The following is a 16,904-nucleotide window of genomic DNA, read 5'->3' as shown; positions in this document are numbered from 1 at the left end:
GAGTTGCCTTCTCACTCATTTTAAGACCATTCTTTAATAGAATGGATGAAGACCTATTTCAAGTCATTGCCATGGCATTTAAAATGGGTGTTTAAGGTGTACAAGTTTTCCCATCCTCCAAATTCAACTACTTCTCATAAAAATCCATTCAATGCCTTAATATAATTATACATCAGATGACATGTTTCCATTTTGCAGCTATATAAAAATTTTGATTAGGCCGCATTTGGAGTGTTGTGTGCAGTTCTGGCCGCCACACTACCAGAACAGTGTGGTAGCTTTGGCGAGAGTGCAAAGAAGGTTCACCTGGTCTCGAGGGTGTCGACTATGAGGAGAGGTTGAATAAACTAGGATTGTTTTCACTGGAAAGACAGAGGCCGAGGGGAGACCTGATAAAGGGAATAGAGGGATACGAATCGAGGGATACGGATCAAGTAAGCGCAGAAGGTTTTTTTTACTTTAGTTAGGGCATCATGATGGGAATGGGTTTGGAGGGCCGAATGGCCTGTTCCTGTGCTGTACTTTTCTTTGTTCTTTCAACAAATTTGCCACAGCAGTTCTGCTTTTTCCACATCAAAAAATTCTGATTTAGACACTACAAAAATTGAAGGGGAAAAAAAATTGAACTCTTGCTACTAAATTTACATTGTTCTCCTAGTGAATAAACTATTTCACTGGATGTTGGGTAGAACACTTTGATCCATTTTAGCTAATGCTCCTATGGAAAACTAAATAGGATCCTCCAGCCCAATCAACTGAAATTTAAGTGAATCACTCATCCGTCTTGACTATCATTCCGTGTCATTTGCACAGAGTTTACACCTAATTTATGATTTTTGAAGATCAAGAAATGGTTTGTTTTGATGGGTAATTGTGGTAGGCTGCATTCTCCCTGTAATCATCAGCTACAACAGCACATTCTAAACATCCACTGTTGAAACTATTCATTGTCAGGAGTAACTTCCTCCCGAGTTGCTTGCGATCTGGTGACAAGGTAGGGAATTTAACGAATGCAACGAGGCATAGTAATAATGTCTTAGGATTAGCACAGGATCAGGGTGGCACAGTGGAATAGTGGGTTAGCGCTGCTGCTTCACAGTGCCACGGACCCAGGTTCGATTCCCGGCTTGGGTCACTGTCTGTGCAGAGTCTGCATGTTCTCCCCGTATCTGCGTGGGTTTCCTCCGGGTGCTCCGGTTTCCTCCCACAGTGCAAAGATGTGCTGGTTAGATGACCTGAACAGGCGCCAGAATGTGGCGACTAGGGGAATTTCACAGTAACTTCATTGCAGTGTTAATGTAAGCCTCACTTGTGACTAATAAATAAACTTTAACTTTAGCAATCCAGAGGCCCAAGATAACGCTCTGGAGATATGGGCTCAAATCCAGGAATTTAAATTCGATTAGGAAATCTGGAATATAGAACTAGCCTTCGTAATGGTGACCACGACAACTGATTGCTGTAAAAAGCTATCTAGCTCAATAATGTCCATTAGGAAAATAAATCTGCCATCCTTACCTGGTCTGGCTTATAAGTGACTCCAAACCCACAGCAACGTGTTGGTTCTTAACTGCCTTATGGGGAGTACGGTGGTTAGCACTGCTGCTTCACAGCGCCAGGGTTCGATTCCAGCCTTGTGTGGACTGTGTGGAGTTTGCATGTTCTCCCCGTGTCTGCATGAGTTTCCTCCAGGTGCTCTGGTTTCTTCTCAGTCCAAAGATGTGCAGGTTGGGTGGACTGACCATGGTAAATTGCTCCTTAGTGCCCAAGGTGTGTAGTTTAGGGGGATCAGCTGGGTAAATATGTGCGGTTATGGGGATAGGGCATGGGGTGGGCCTAGGTAAGATGCTCTGATGGAGAGCAGGTGCAGACCTGATGGACCCAATGGCCTCCTTCTGCACTGTAGGGGTTCTTTGATCCTCTGCAATGGCCTCAGTTCAAGAGCAATTAGGGATGAGGAACAAATACTTGCTTCAGAATCATAGAACGTCTGCAGTGCCGAAGGAGGCCATTTGGCCCATCGAGCCTTCACCGACAACAATTCCACTCAGGCCCTATCCCCGTAACCCCATGTATTTACCCTGCTAGTCCCTGACACTAGGGGGCAATTTAGCATGGCCATTCAACCTAATCCACACATCTTTGGAGTGTTGAAGGAAACTGGAGCACTCAGAGGAAACCCATGCAGACACGGGGAGAATGTGCAAACTCCATACAGACAGTCACCCAAGGCTGGAATTGAACCTGAGTCCTTGGCGCTGTGAGGCAGCAGTGCTAACCACTGTGCCACTTTGCCAGCAATGCCCACATCCCATGAAAACAAAGAAAAAATAATTCAATTTCTTCAAGGCGGCCTATTAGGATCATGTGCAAGGGGGGGGGGCAGATTTCAGCCATCATTTTAAAACTCATACATTGATGCATGTAACTTCAACATAATTTTAAAAGCATTGACTTCAGCTTTAAGACTAGTGCAATCAGTCCAACTGACACTTTTAAAACTCAGCTTTGCAATAGATGATTATACTGGACCTGTGTGAATGCACTTTGAAGGTAACCTGGCTGGAAGCCTCATAATAATCAGCTGTGATTCAATTGGGAGTCAAAAAAGACTAGATAGCCAAATTACGCTGATATTTTTACATCAATGTACAACTAAACCATTAATGCAAAAGCATAGAATAATTGCACCCTCTTAAATGACGATACTGGCAACACTCAACTTGTTCCTTCATTTTGACTTACGGGTGGAAGGATATTGAGATGATGGTTCACTGCAGGATTCTTCCCGATGCACCGACTTTGGGCGTTGCTTCTTAACCTTAGGCTTGGGTTTACCAAGTCCTTGTTCCTCCAGTATTTGCTGCTGCTTACGCCGCAGATATTCCTGTTTAATCAACTCTCGTCTCGCCTTCTCCTCTTCTTTACGAATCCGGTCCTCTTCAGCTTTGCGCCTTCAAACATAAAATGACCAAACATTCTCAACAGAAGCACTTTGTGGAGAGTTTGTGTCAAATATAAATCTGTGAAGACGCTGAATGGAAAACCACGCGATAGTGCACTTTGAGTAACCGATTTATTTGCAGTTGCACTGATGTATAATGGGGACAGAAATGTATCATCCACATTTTTAAAGCGATTTACTACATTTAAAAGACATGGTGGAGCTGAGTTATACAGATGCACAGGTTACAATTTATTGTCAGTGTAGCAAAACAAAACATACAAAACTTCCAACTTATTGCTATGCTTTATGTCGCAGGATAAGTAAAATTATTTTGCTTATTTGATCGCAAAAATAAGAGTGAGGAGGCTGACCTACTAAAGAATAATGTAAATATGAAGCTCAAAGCAAAACCTTTTCAGTATACAAATATTTTTTGAGTAAATCCAGTAATCAATTCAGAGACCGTGTCAAATATATAATACCATTATCCAGATTATTATTCAGTAATAACTCCGATCCAGATGGCAAGGATAACTATAAGCTCAGCTATGAAAACAGCAAGGCTAATTGAAGATATAAATAGCACAAAGTGTAAGGGAATTTGGAATTATTTTGCACTACATATTGCAACAAAGGCTTTTAATTAAAACAAATACTAACAAAATCAGGCACAACTAAAGACAATAAAGAGCAAAAAGAGACATTGTTCAATGCAAGAAGTGATGTGCACAGAGCCAATTTGTATTATAACTTCTCTGCTATATTACCAGATTCTCTATATCCATCAGTGACTGCTTTAATTAAAAACTCCTAGATATGACAATATAAAGTTCCACTCCAGTAAGAGAAATAGGTTGTGAGCAACACTCCCAATTCATGCTGATACATTCAGGGAGTTCGATGCACCTTTGCTCTTCCCAGCATACTCGTAAAGCAGAAAGAACGAACAGAGAGGCATGGAGAACTAAACTTAAAATTTTACAGCAAACCAGCAGAAGAAGATAGGCTAAATTTCACTTGTTCTTTATGAAGCTATCAACATGCTTCTAATTCGTTATACGGTCACATAATTTTATCCTCACATCATTCTATGTTTTCGCCTCCTGCTGGTGGACTGGGGTCCGGGGAAAATGAAGGAGACAGTCAGGAGCAGGAAGGGAAGTTAATGCAGATATTGAGACATTCCCTCTAAGGCTGCTCAGGGTAACACTGACATAGGCAAGTCGTCTGATCACAGCCAGCTGAGAGGGTATTGCATGTTTTAGAAGGAAGCTGAACAGAAATGTTTGACAAGGTACCACATGGTAGGTTGTTGCATAAGGTTAAATCTCACGGGATCCAGGGTGAGGTATCTAAATGGATACAAAATTGGCTTCTGTGGGTGTAGAGGGTTGTTTTTCAAACTGAAGGCCTGTGACCAGCGGTGTGCCTCAGGGATCAGTGCTGGGTCCACTGTTATTTGTCATTTATATTAATGATTTGGATGAGAATATAGGAGGCATGGTTGGTAAGTTTGCAGATGACACCAAGATTGGTGGCATAGTGGACAGTGAAGAAAGTTATCTCCAATTGCAACGGGATCTTGATCAATTGGGCCAGTGAGCTGACGAATGGCAGATGGAGTTTAATTTAGACAAATGCGAGGTGATGCATTTTGGTAGATTGAACCAGGGCAGGACTTACTCAGTTAATGGTAGGGCACTGGGGAGAGTTCCAGAACAAAGAGATCTAGGGGTACATGTCCATAGCTCCTTGAAAGTGGAGTCACAGGTGGACAGAGTGGTGAAGAAGGCATTCGGCATGCTTGGTTTCATTGGTCAGAACATTGAATACAGGAGTTGGGACGTCTTATTGAAGTTGTACAAGACATTGGTAAGGCCACACTTGGAATACTGTGTGCAATTCTGGTCACCCTATTATAGAAAGGATATTATTAAACTAGAAAGAGTGCAGGAAAGATTTACTAAGATGCTACCGGGACTTGATGGATTGAGTTATGAGAGGCTGGATAGACTGGGACTTTTTTCTCTGGAGCGTAGGAGGCTGAGGGGTGACCTTATAGAGGTCTATAAAATAATGAGGGGCACAGATCAGCTAGATAGTCAATATCTTTTCCCAAAGGTAGGGGAGTCTAAAACTAGAGGGCATAGGTTTAAGGTGAGAGGGGAGAGATACAAAAGTGTCCAGAGGGGCAATTTTTTCACAGAGGGTGGTGAGTGTCTGGAACAAGCTGTCAGAGGTAGTAGTAGAGGCGGGTACAATTTTGTCTTTTAAGAAGCATTTAGATAGTTAGATGGGTACGATGGGTATAGAGGGATATGGGCCAAATGCGGGCAATTGGGATCAGCTTAGGGGTTTTAAAAAAGAAAGGGCGGCATGGACAAGTTGGGCCAAAGGGCCTGTTTCCATGCTGTAAACTTCTATGACCTTATGAGAAATGGGAAGGGGAAATCTTAAATCAAAAACAGGAGGAAGTTCAAAAGAATCTATAGAAAAAAAGAGTAATTATGGGAGAACAACCAATTATTTAGAAGCAGAGAGTCTGAACAAGATACTTTGCAAACAAGAATCAGACAAGTATTCAAGCAGTACTTACTTGAACAAAAATGCTCCCACTGTAGCAATATTACAGACTCATTTGCATCCTTTTATGGTTAATTTTTTAAATGCTCTATTTCAAATGTGTCACATTTTCTTTATCACCTGTCTTACCCTTGCAGCTTAATTAAAGGCTAAAACGGGCGTCACTGCAATAGAGTTCAGCATGCAGTAGGTTTAAATGGCTTTTGTTTCCAGTTCATAGCACAGAACCACTGGGGCATATCTGACACTTCACGTTATCTCCAGTTCTATTTAAAAACTCACTGATCCCTCACCTTGCTTCATCACGCTTCTGCTCTATCTCAGCATCCAGTTGCTGTCTTCGGATGCGAGCTTCTTCCGCTTTGCGCTGCTGTTTGAGGAGGAATGCAGCACGCTTCTTTGCCAGCTCATCTTCTGCTTTCTGGTCATCCTGTCGGGAGCAACAAGTCAAGGACAGCACACATTAATGTAACTTCAAAATGACAGGCTCATAGTTACAAAAATTCATCTTTCATAGGGGAGGTGATGGCCTAGTGGTATTATCTATCGCTAATGTTCTGGGGGACCCGGGTTCGAATCCCGCTATGGCAGATGGTGAAATCTGAACTCAATAAAAAATATCTGGAATTAAGAATCTACTGATGACCATGAAACCATTGTCGATTGTCGGAAAAACCCGTCTGGTTCACTAATGTCGTTTAGGGAAGGAAATCTGCCGTCCTTACTGGGTCTGGCCCACACGTGTGATTGACTCTCAACTGCCCTCTGAAATGGCCTGGCAAGCCATTCAGATCAAGGGCAACTATGGGCAATAAATGCTGGACAGCCAGCAACGCCCATGTCCCACGAATAAATGTTTTAAAAATCAATTTCAGACTTATTTCCCTATGGTTGACTGCAAGATATCTCATGGCTGTTATGCAATGACAGAAATATTCATTAGATAACTTGCAATCTATCATCCAGCTGCTGAGTGGAATTGCCCTGCCCTTTTAAAGCCACAAAATTTAATTGCTGCAAACAAATCTCCTCAGATCATTTAGTTCAGTTACTGATTGTTGAAGGAAATGTTCAGTTTGGAAGATGCTTGTAAATTCATAGCTGCAGGTCAGGTAAAAGACATGTAATGGCTCAATTTCTTGTCCCTTTCAAAATTTCTTTGGCTCTTTGAACAAAGGACTCAAAAATGTTTATTAAATACCAAATGTCCCTCTTTGTTCTAAAGCAACAGAAAATTTTAGGGCTAGCAATATTGTATTGTCCCATTTTAGCATTGCAGCACATTGATATACAAATGAATGCACAACACAAAGACATGCAGTTTCATAATTTTCACCACTTGGTGGCATTTATGTGGGAACCAAACAGTATATTACACTTTCGCAGAATGCCACTGGAGGTGTGAAATCAAGCAATCTAACACCACAAAGTCAACATTAAACGGCATTTTCTAAAAATATTCACGTTTTGTCTCTAGACATGAAAATCGAGTTTGCTTCTTGCTGTTTACTCTTCCAACCACTAGCAAATAAATGATGTGATCTACCTAGTACAGGTTGAACTTCCAAACCGTTTTAAGGGCCACTTATTAGAGATTCAAGGATCTTTTTTGGCTGGCAGCATTTATTTGCATTGAGCCCAAAAAAAAGTACTTTACAGACAACTTAATGATCCAGTTCATCAGAAAATAACCTCCAATGGGAAAGGCATAGACAGAATTACACTACTGTTGTAGCATTAACCATTGAACAGTGCAACACAGAAAGGTGGCCCTTCAGCCCATCAAATCTGCATCAGCTATTTTGAACAGCAATCCAGTGGGTCCCATGTCCCAGCTCTTCCCCGTATATTCTTTCCCATATCCCTGCACTTTTTTTCTTTCAGGTATTTTCTCAATTAACTTTTTAAAGCTATGATGAATCTGTTTTCACCATCCCTATTGGCCAGTGCATTCCAAATCTCAACCACTTATTGCATAAAAAAGAGATTTTCTTCATAGTGTCTTCGACGCTTTTGCCAATAACCATAAATCTGTACCCTCTGGTTATTGACCCTACAACCAAAACATTTCTCTTCATTCACTCTGTCTTAACCTTCATGATTTAAACAAATCCAGTAAACTTCTTAATCTTTTCTTTTCTAAAGAGAACAACCACATCTTCTCCGTTCTACCCAGACAACTCGAGCCAATGTTCCTGGAACCATTCTCGCAAAAGTCCTCTGCAGTCTCTCCAAAACCTTCACATTTTTCCTAAAGTGTGGTGCTCAGAATAGGACACAATACTCCAGCTGGGGCCAAACTGCTGTTTAAATAGATTTGGCAGAAGGATTTGGCTTTTGTACTTTAAGGGCAGGATTTTCCACGTGGACTTCAGGACCAGCTGTCAGTCTCAAATCGGGGTCAGAAGCCCGCACTGTGGAAACAGTCACATCCCTAAATTGGACAATGAATCATCAGAAGGAGGACTCGTCATCCAATTAGGAATGATGGCTGGGCTGGCTCTCAAAGCTGCAGGACAATTAGGAGTGCCCTACAGCAGTGAAAAAGCAACATATTGCCTTTCAAGGTAAGTGAGAGAGAGGATGTCCCACAGTGAACAAGCCCTGAGCAACCTGGCTACCACAGTGAAGGGCAGGGTGGTGCTCCCGTCCACAGGGCAGCCTGCATCAGAGGCTGGAGCCTGGCAGGGATTAAGCCTGTCTGGGGTGCTGGCCACCTGGTCTGGCACTCCTGACATCTCCACGGATTTCGACGCCAACTAGAAAATTCCAATCAGTTTCCAATAATAACTCTCAATAGACCTTTCATTAGCTGAATCAGCTACTTGTGAGCAAGTAACTCTGCTGCACTCCCCCATCACCCTATCTCTGGGAAAATGCTTTTGGGTGGGATGGAGCTGACTAGTGACATGAATACCAAACCCACTTGGCTCCATGCCCTCTCCCACTGGGACCTCGAATCTCAGCTCCATTTCTCTAATTATAAACCGCAGGATTCTATTAACTGCTTTGATAACCTGCCTCAAAGATTTGGGCATAATCCTGCCCAAGTCTCCGTTCTCATGCACCGCCCCTTCCCCCCATCCCCTTCCTCAACCCCATAAAATTAGATAAGCTAAACGGTACAACGGTCCCATTCTAAATCCAATTGTTTCATCATGTTTAGCCTGCGTTCAGTTATTGAAGCCAATGTCTTCTGTCATAAAAGTAATCACTCTTGTCAGATAAAATCCTAAAACATCAGCATTTTCAGATTTCCGCAAGATCAAGACTGTGCTATTAGGCAACACCTCTCGGTATGGGTCTACAGTATTAGAGCAATCCTGTACTGTGGAATCCAACAAAAAAAGCTTCAACTCAAAAAAAATAGAATAAGCTTTCCAGTTTCTAAAATGGACATCTTGTGCTGTGCTGCCCATGCATGTCACACTCCCAAAATAGTGTGCCTGAAATGGACTAAATGGGCAAGCAAAATAAATGAGAAGGAAAAAAAACAATGATTACAAAGCATTAATTTGACGAGGTGGAACACTATTGGGAATATATAACCTCTTCTTTGTAAGATTTCTAATTCTAAAGGTGAACCATTAATGATCACAATGATTCACAGTCACAGATTCAAATAGCGTTATCAACAAACTTATTTAACAAATCTCACATTTATCTGCCAGCACAATTCAATAATAAATTCTATTAGCTGCCATGATCAATATGTGTTCATAGATAAAAGTTTTCTGTGTTACAGGCCAATGACCTTCATGTCAGGATTTCCACAGACAAGATCACATCAGTAACTTGAATGGATTGTTGTAAAGTGATTCCTCACTTTTATATCTGTATCAATATGATTTATGAAAACATTGCTCTCCCGCCATGACAGATGGCGGAATTCGAATTCAGTAAAAAATATCTGGAATTAAGAATCTACTGATAACCATGAAACCATTGTTGATTATCGCAAAAACCTATCCAGTTCACTAATGGCCTTTAGGGAAGGAAATCTGCCGTCCTTAACTTGGTCTGGCCTACATGTGACTCCAGAGCCAAAGCAATGTAGTTGACTCTCAACTGCCCTCAGGCAACTAGGGGTGGGCAATAAATACTGGCCAGCCAGCGACGCCCATGTCCCACGAATGAATTTTTAAAAATTAAAATAAAGCATACTTCTATTTTGAGTCTTCTTTCTACCTGTAGTGTTCTTAAGGAGTGTTCAATGATTTAGTAAAAGTTTACACTTTTGGGATTTCAAAATCCAACTCAAAAGTTCAGTACTAGCCATGAATAAATTCCTGACCAATACAGAAATTCTAAGCTCAGTTTAGTCAGAGATATATATTCGTGATTAAGAAAACAGAGCTTCATTAAACTTAATTGCCGGCAGCTACAAATGGAGCTTGTGAATTCGACAGAATGCTGTTTTTCTCTGGTAGAAAAATCAGCACGAATCCCACTAAAACAGTCAGCTGCCCAGCAATATTGTGCAACACCAGCACCCCTCCAGGCTTTCAACATGAAACCAATTTAAAACAGATCTCAAGCTGATAGCCAGAATCCCCAGCTCCTGGTTCTGAAAAATCAAAAATCTAACATTTGTTCAGTATTTCCCAAGAGTACAAGAGGTTTTTTTAAAATTGTTCATTAATGATTTTTGATTTGATTTATTATAATCAAATAGATAATCAATAGAAAGAGTTACTTCATAAGATTCATAAGGTTCAAGTTGCTGAGGAACACAAATACTACTGCGTTACACAGAATGCCAACTTATACAACTCAGTCATAGAGGTTTACAGCATGAAGACAGGCCCTTCGGCCCAACTTGTCCATGCCTCCTTTTTTTTTCCATTTCTCCATCTGTACCACAGAATAAAAGTGTTCTTGCATGTATGACATTACTTCCACATACATGATAAAGCATTTGTACTTATAGTGCTTTTACATTATTTCTTGGAAAGTTCACAAATGCAATAAATTACAATGAAGTGTATAATTGTTATGTCGGCAAATATGACAGCCATTTAATACATGGCAAAATTCCACAAAGAGCAGTGTAATGAATAAGCAATTAACATATTTTCATTGTTTGTTGAGGGTGGAATGCTGGTTGGGGTGAGAGAGAACTCTTTCTTTTTTTGAAAAGTGTAATGGAATCTTTAACATCTTCCTGAACGGAGGATCAGAGCACTCGGGCACCAAGAGAGGCTAGAAATATTTGACCACCATGTTTAAAAATACTTTTGATAAAAGTCAAAAGCCACGTGTCCCTGGTAATTTTCCAAAATCGTTCAAGGTAATTACAAGTTTAATTATGACTAACCTTGAAGAAAAAGCCCAATCCGGACTTCTGATCAGATTCACCGATCATTTGACTGGTGGAAAGGCCTTGGCTTTCAGCTGTCTCACCTTCTGCAGGTGCCTTCAGTTCAGAGATATCTACTTCAATGAGGTTTGCCTTGTTTTTGGATTGTTCCTCAATAGGAATGTTCTCTTTCCCTGATCTATCTGAAGATATAAGCGACGGATATTCAGACTTCTTTGGGGTGCTAACCACTGCCTCCGTGTTGATTTGTTCATAGAAATAATTGCAACTGTCTTTTTGAGACGTAGAAAGCACCAAGGCCCGCTGGTTACTTTCTTCGCCCTGCTTGAGGCCATCAGCATCCTTTGTCCTTTCAGAAGTGTGCTCTGCAGGACCTTTGGAAGATCTGCCTTCTGGAGTCCCTGTACTGCCATCAACAACAATATCATCAGTCTCAGACTTTAGCGGTTTATTACCTGGGGAGGGTCGCAGATGGGGTAGAGTTTCTACACTGTGTGTAGGCGTGATGATACGGAAGGAGCCTTGCGTTTTCAAATCCCGAGACACTTTTAATTCTGTTGGCCTCGCTGAACGGGGACTTTTCATTGGAGTGCCGCGTGGCTGCTTACGCACAGCTTGTAACGGACTAATCCCTGTGGGTGATAGCGGCTCCACAATCTGCACTGCTTGCCTGACCTTTGGGTCCTGCAAGCTACGGTTAGCATTCTGTAACGGTGTGGTCGGCGCCTGGTCCTTGAGCTTCATCAGCAGTTCCTGCTGCTGCGAAAGCTTGTGCATCTCAAACTGAAGGTTGCTCAGAGTTTCATTCAGCTTCTCAATAGACCGGTTGTATTCATTCATGTCAACATCTGCCGTTCCATCCTCAAAACCACCATTAGAAGTTACCTTGTTCTTGTCAACATCGTGAGCTGCCTGTGAGGATTCCTTTAGCCAGCGCTGTCTGACTGCCGCAATGCTCTCTTGAATATCGTTTTCTGTGATTTTCTCACACAAATCTTTTGCTCCTACTTCTTCCAGCTGTTTTAAGTAATCCTCTTTGGCCTCTTGGTTGGCAAAATCTTCATCTGCTCGAGGGGACTGGGAAACAAGAGCAACAGTTTCCTCATTATTTGGACATTCAGCTTCCTTTGTGAAATACTCAGGTTTAAGTGGTTGGGGAATGCCCTCATTCTTCCCCTTTTTAACAATATGCAAGAACGCAGCTTTGCCCAATTTTAGACGCTGTCTGGCAGAGAGTGCCTCCATTTTCTTTTTCTGAGCTTCAATTGTCCTACGTTTCTCCTCAAGCTGCATGTGAAGCTGAACAAGCTCAGAGGCCAGCATCTGAGCACTGTCTTTGGTCTGTCTGTTGGGACTCTGCTCTCGCTTCTGCCGCCACGTCATCATGGGTATGGGGCAACATTCGGACCCATCCGGAGTGGTCTTCTGAGAGCTACTTGCACTGGATTTTGCTTCAGCACTGTTGAGTCTCTGCAGTTTACGTTCAGCAAAGCTGGTCATCCTAATACTGGTACTGGTCATGGACGTGCTACTGGCCTGAGAGATTGTACTCAGACAAGGGCTGGAACGCCCACTGGCACCATCCTTGTCCTCATGTTCCTTCACCTTCATATCATGATGCAATTTTTTAGATTCCTCTTCCCCACTGTACCCACTTCTAACTTGTTGAACCTCCTCATCAGTAACCGGATCTTGTTCAGCCTCTTCCATATCTAGCACTTCCGAATCAGAATCTTGCATATTCACAGTCCACGTTGTCTCATGTGGTTTAGTGTTGCTGACAATGGTTGCATTGTTTATCGACATACCATCCAGTCCTTCGTCAAGATCACCAGTATGAAGGAAAAAGCCTCCAGACTCCCCCTGAGCTGAAGGTTCAACACTACTACTAGCCAAAGGCCTAAAGTGACTTAGAGAGACTCCTGGTTCTTCCAGATGTCGCAATGATTTTTCACTGGTTGGATCAGAGACGACTATGAAGTCAGAGCTAGTTATGGGAGTGAAAGTCCTATTAATATCTGCCTCGGCATTGACATTCACTGTTTTTTTGCGCGTCGAAGGCAAATGTCCATCTGGCATTCTCTTTGCTGAGGGCAGCCTGTATTTCCGTTCTCCACATTCTTCATGCTTGTTAACAATGAGGAGACTTTCCTTGGCTGGTTTTAAGACTGCAGGCATTAAAGGTTCTAAAAAGAAACCGCCAGTTTGGTTCGCTACTTCAAGGTCATTTTGCTGTCTTTTGGGCAGCTTTGATGGCAATGTCTGACTTGCGGCTCTTGATGAGACGCTCTGTAACTCAAGATCCGAACTGTTAGCCAGCTCCCCATCTGACTTAATTATTGCTATAAGCTCTTCGTCATCCTCGTCTTCCATGGCCACGTTCCTCAACAAGCTTTTTCCATTGCTTTCTGCAGGCGGAGAAAGTAACTGAGACTGATGCTTCGGGGTTACACTGACTATATTGGATGCAAGACTGTCTTTGCTAATAGATCTGGCCAGACTGATGCTATCTCCAGAGCCGGCATCTACATCGCTGTCAGTTGCATAATGAAGGGTAAATGGCGTTGGCTGTGACAGGGGTCTGAAAAAAAATTAAGAGCGTCAGTCACAAGACATGAAGAAAGCATACATTTATGCATTTTGAAAATACATTTATTGATGCACTGTTTGCAAACATATTTTGCAGATTTATCATATTACTAGAAAAATAGACGGAATACAAACGAATAAGAATTTGCAGCATTATTGCAGCTTAACTGCAGAGTAAGGGTGCCACTGCAGAGATCAAATCTTCTATTTTTTGTCCTTAGAGCTTTGAAAAAGGAACCAATCTATGGATGTGCTGTGTGCTATACAGTTTTAAATAAAGATCCAAGATTAAAACTACATTACAACTATGACAGGCACCAAATTAAAGTACTTTAGAAATAGGTGAAGATAAATACTAAAATCGTATTCATTTACTCACAAGTTATATCCATTACTGAAAAATACACACGATTTCTAAACTAAGATTTTGAACTGGTTAGTGACAGCTGCTTATTTCAGCCATAGCTTTGCGGATAATTGAAACTTTTGGGGAACATGTTTTATCTTCATAAATCCATGCAGATGGTTGGTCTTGCTCGCTGCGTACTGCAGAGGGAGCCACTAGACAACAAGTCTGCTGCAAAACTGGACTTCTAAGATGAACACCATAAATGGGTTAACGGTGTATTACAACATACTGCACTGGTAAGTGACATAGCAAATTAAGTTGAAAACTGGTGCATCTCAGAATTTCTTTTTTTGCAGAGCCAAGATGAATGCGGCTAGCTTAAAGACAATGCCTGCTTTACAGGAACAGGGAAATCTCAGCAGTAACCATTTTAGCTAGCAGCGCTGTTAGAAATAATCTTTATTTGACTTGTTTACCACCTGTGTGCTGGACACCTGCCATGTTAGGTATCACAACAGTCTGTCTATATATTCTGTGGCTCCAACACAGAGACAAGCTGCGGTTATCCATTGGTATTAGTCCCGACCATGTAACATTCAACAATTTAAAAATTGTGTATTAAGTTAAGAACATTTTCTCAAAATATGTGTGAATCTACATGTCTCCTCTCCCCTTGTAACTGACAGTTTCAAACTAGAAATTAATACAACAAAATCCTAAGGCGTTCTATAGGTATGTCAAGAACAGAAGGTTGGTTAGGGCAAGTTTAGGGCCAGTTATAGATGGCAGAGGGAAGTTATGTGTGGAACCGGAGGAGATTGGTGAAGCATTGAACCAATATTTCTCTTCGGTGTTCACGCAAGGGGACATGAATATAGCTGAGGAGGACACTGGGTTGCAAGGGAGTAGAATAGACAGTATTACAGTTGATAAGGAGGATGTGCAGGATATTCTGGAGGGTCTGAAAATAGATAAATCCCCTGGTCCGGATGGGATTTATCCAAGGATTCTCTGGGAGGCAAGAGAAGTGATTGCAGAGCCTCTGGCTCTGATCTTCAGGTCGTCGTTGGCCTCTGGTATAGTACCAGAAGATTGGAGGTTAGCGAATGTTGTCCCATTGTTTAAGAAGAGGAACAGAGACTTCCCCGGGAATTATAGACCGGTGAGTCTCACTTCTGTTGTCGGCAAGATGTTGGAAAAAATTATAAGGGATAGGATTTATAGTTATTTGGAGAGTAATGAATTGATAGGTGATAGTCAGCATGGTTTTGTGGCAGGTAGGTCGTGCCTTACTAACCTTATTGAGTTTTTTGAGAAAGTGACCAAGGAGGTGGATGGGGGCAAGGCAGTGGACGTGGTATATATGGATTTTAGTAAGGCGTTTGATAAGGTTCACCATGGTAGGCTTCTGCAGAAAATGCAGATGTATGGGATTGGGGGTGATCTAGGAAATTGGATCAGGAATTGGCTAGCGGATAGGAAACAGAGGGTGGTGGTTGATAGTAAATATTCATCATGGAGTGCGGTTACAAGTGGTGTACCTCAGGGATCTGTTTTGGGGCCACTGCTGTTTGTAATATTTATTAATGATCTGGATGAGGGTATAGTTGGGTGGATTAGCAAATTTGCTGATGACACCAAAGTCGGTGGTGTGGTAGACAGTGAGGAAGGGTGTCGTAGTTTGCAGGAAGACTTAGACAGGTTGCAAAGTTGGGCCGTGAGGTGGCGGATGGAGTTTAATGCGGAGAAGTGTGAGGTAATTCACTTTGGTAGGAATAACAGATGTGTTGAGTATAGGGCTAACGGGAGGACTTTGAATAGTGTGGAGGAGCAGAGGGATCTAGGTGTATGTGTGCATAGATCCCTGAAAGTTGGGAATCAAGTAGATAAGGTTGTTAAGAAGGCATATGGTGTCTTGGCGTTTATTGGTAGGGGGATTGAATTTAGGAGTCGTAGCGTTATGTTGCAACTGTACACAACTCTGGTGCGGCCGCACTTGGAGTACTGTGTGCAGTTCTGGTCCCCACATTACAGGAAGGATGTGGAGGCTTTGGAGAGGGTGCAGAGGAGGTTTACCAGGATGTTGCCTGGTATGGAGGGGAGATCCTATGAGGAGAGGCTGAGGGATTTGGGATTGTTTTCGCTGGAAAGGCGGCGGCTAAGAGGGGATCTTATTGAAACATATAAGATGATTAGAGGTTTAGATAGGGTGGATAGTGATAGCCTTTTTCCTCTGATGGAGAAATCCAGCACGAGGGGGCATGGCTTTAAATTGAGGGGGGGTAGTTATAGAACCGATGTCAGGGGTAGGTTCTTTACCCAGAGGGTGGTGAGGGATTGGAATGCCCTGCCAGCATCAGTAGTAAATGCGCCTAGTTTGGGGGCGTTTAAGAGATCCGTAGATAGGTTCATGGACGAAAAGAAATTGGTTTAGGTTGGAGGGTCACAGTTTTTTTTTTTAACTGGTCGGTGCAACATCGTGGGCCGAAGGGCCTGTTCTGCGCTGTAATGTTCTATGTTCTATGTTCTAAAATCCAAATTCTTAAAACGCTGTGAAAATCATTCTTAAAGCAATTACAATATCACAAGACAAACATGCATTAAATCCTTAGCCTACGAATGTAAATTTCAAACCAATTTTCAAAAACACACCCAGACAACTGCTTCATTACATTACAGTCCTTAGTGTGTCTCATTTTAGCCTGTCTTGAATTATAGCTATAGATTTGAGCATTTTCAAAAGTAAAGTTAAAGTTTATTTTACTGCGAAATTCCCCTAGTCACCACACTCCGGCGTCAGTTCGGGTCAATGCACCCTAACCAGCATGTCTTTCAGACTGTGGGAGGAAACCGGGGCACCCAGAGGAAATCCACGCAGACATGGGGAGAACATGCAAACTCCGCACAGACAGTGACCCAATCCGGGTCCCTGGCGCTGTGAGGCAGCAGTGCTAACCACTGCGCCGCTTCATTTAGTGAAAGATGAATATACCCTTATTGTAAGGCTTATAATCTGGTCACTGAGGGATGGTTCTTTAACATTGAAAGAAAAGACGACAGCACTGCAGATCTTTATTTTTATTTTCCCATTTCACACATTTTGGCAGTGGCCATTG

At 42.2% G+C, this 16,904-nt stretch overlaps 1 protein-coding gene across 2 annotated transcripts in view; it reads right to left on the bottom strand.

Annotated features, from left to right (window-relative positions):
- Positions 1-16,904, bottom strand: part of camsap1b (calmodulin regulated spectrin-associated protein 1b) — a 110,541-nt gene that overhangs the window by 11,171 nt on the left and 82,466 nt on the right. For both annotated transcript variants that reach the window (XM_078226279.1, XM_078226280.1), the window contains exons 11-13: positions 10,848-13,431; positions 5,824-5,960; positions 2,746-2,954 (exon numbers count right to left, since the gene is read on the bottom strand). In XM_078226279.1, coding sequence (XP_078082405.1) covers positions 2,746-2,954; positions 5,824-5,960; positions 10,848-13,431 — 2,930 coding nt within the window. The remainder of the gene's footprint in view (positions 1-2,745; positions 2,955-5,823; positions 5,961-10,847; positions 13,432-16,904) is intronic.

This window comes from Mustelus asterias, chromosome 13 (genome assembly GCF_964213995.1).
Source record: "Mustelus asterias chromosome 13, sMusAst1.hap1.1, whole genome shotgun sequence".
NCBI classification, from domain to species: domain Eukaryota; kingdom Metazoa; phylum Chordata; class Chondrichthyes; order Carcharhiniformes; family Triakidae; genus Mustelus; species Mustelus asterias.
This window is presented reverse-complemented; position numbering and strand designations above follow the sequence as displayed.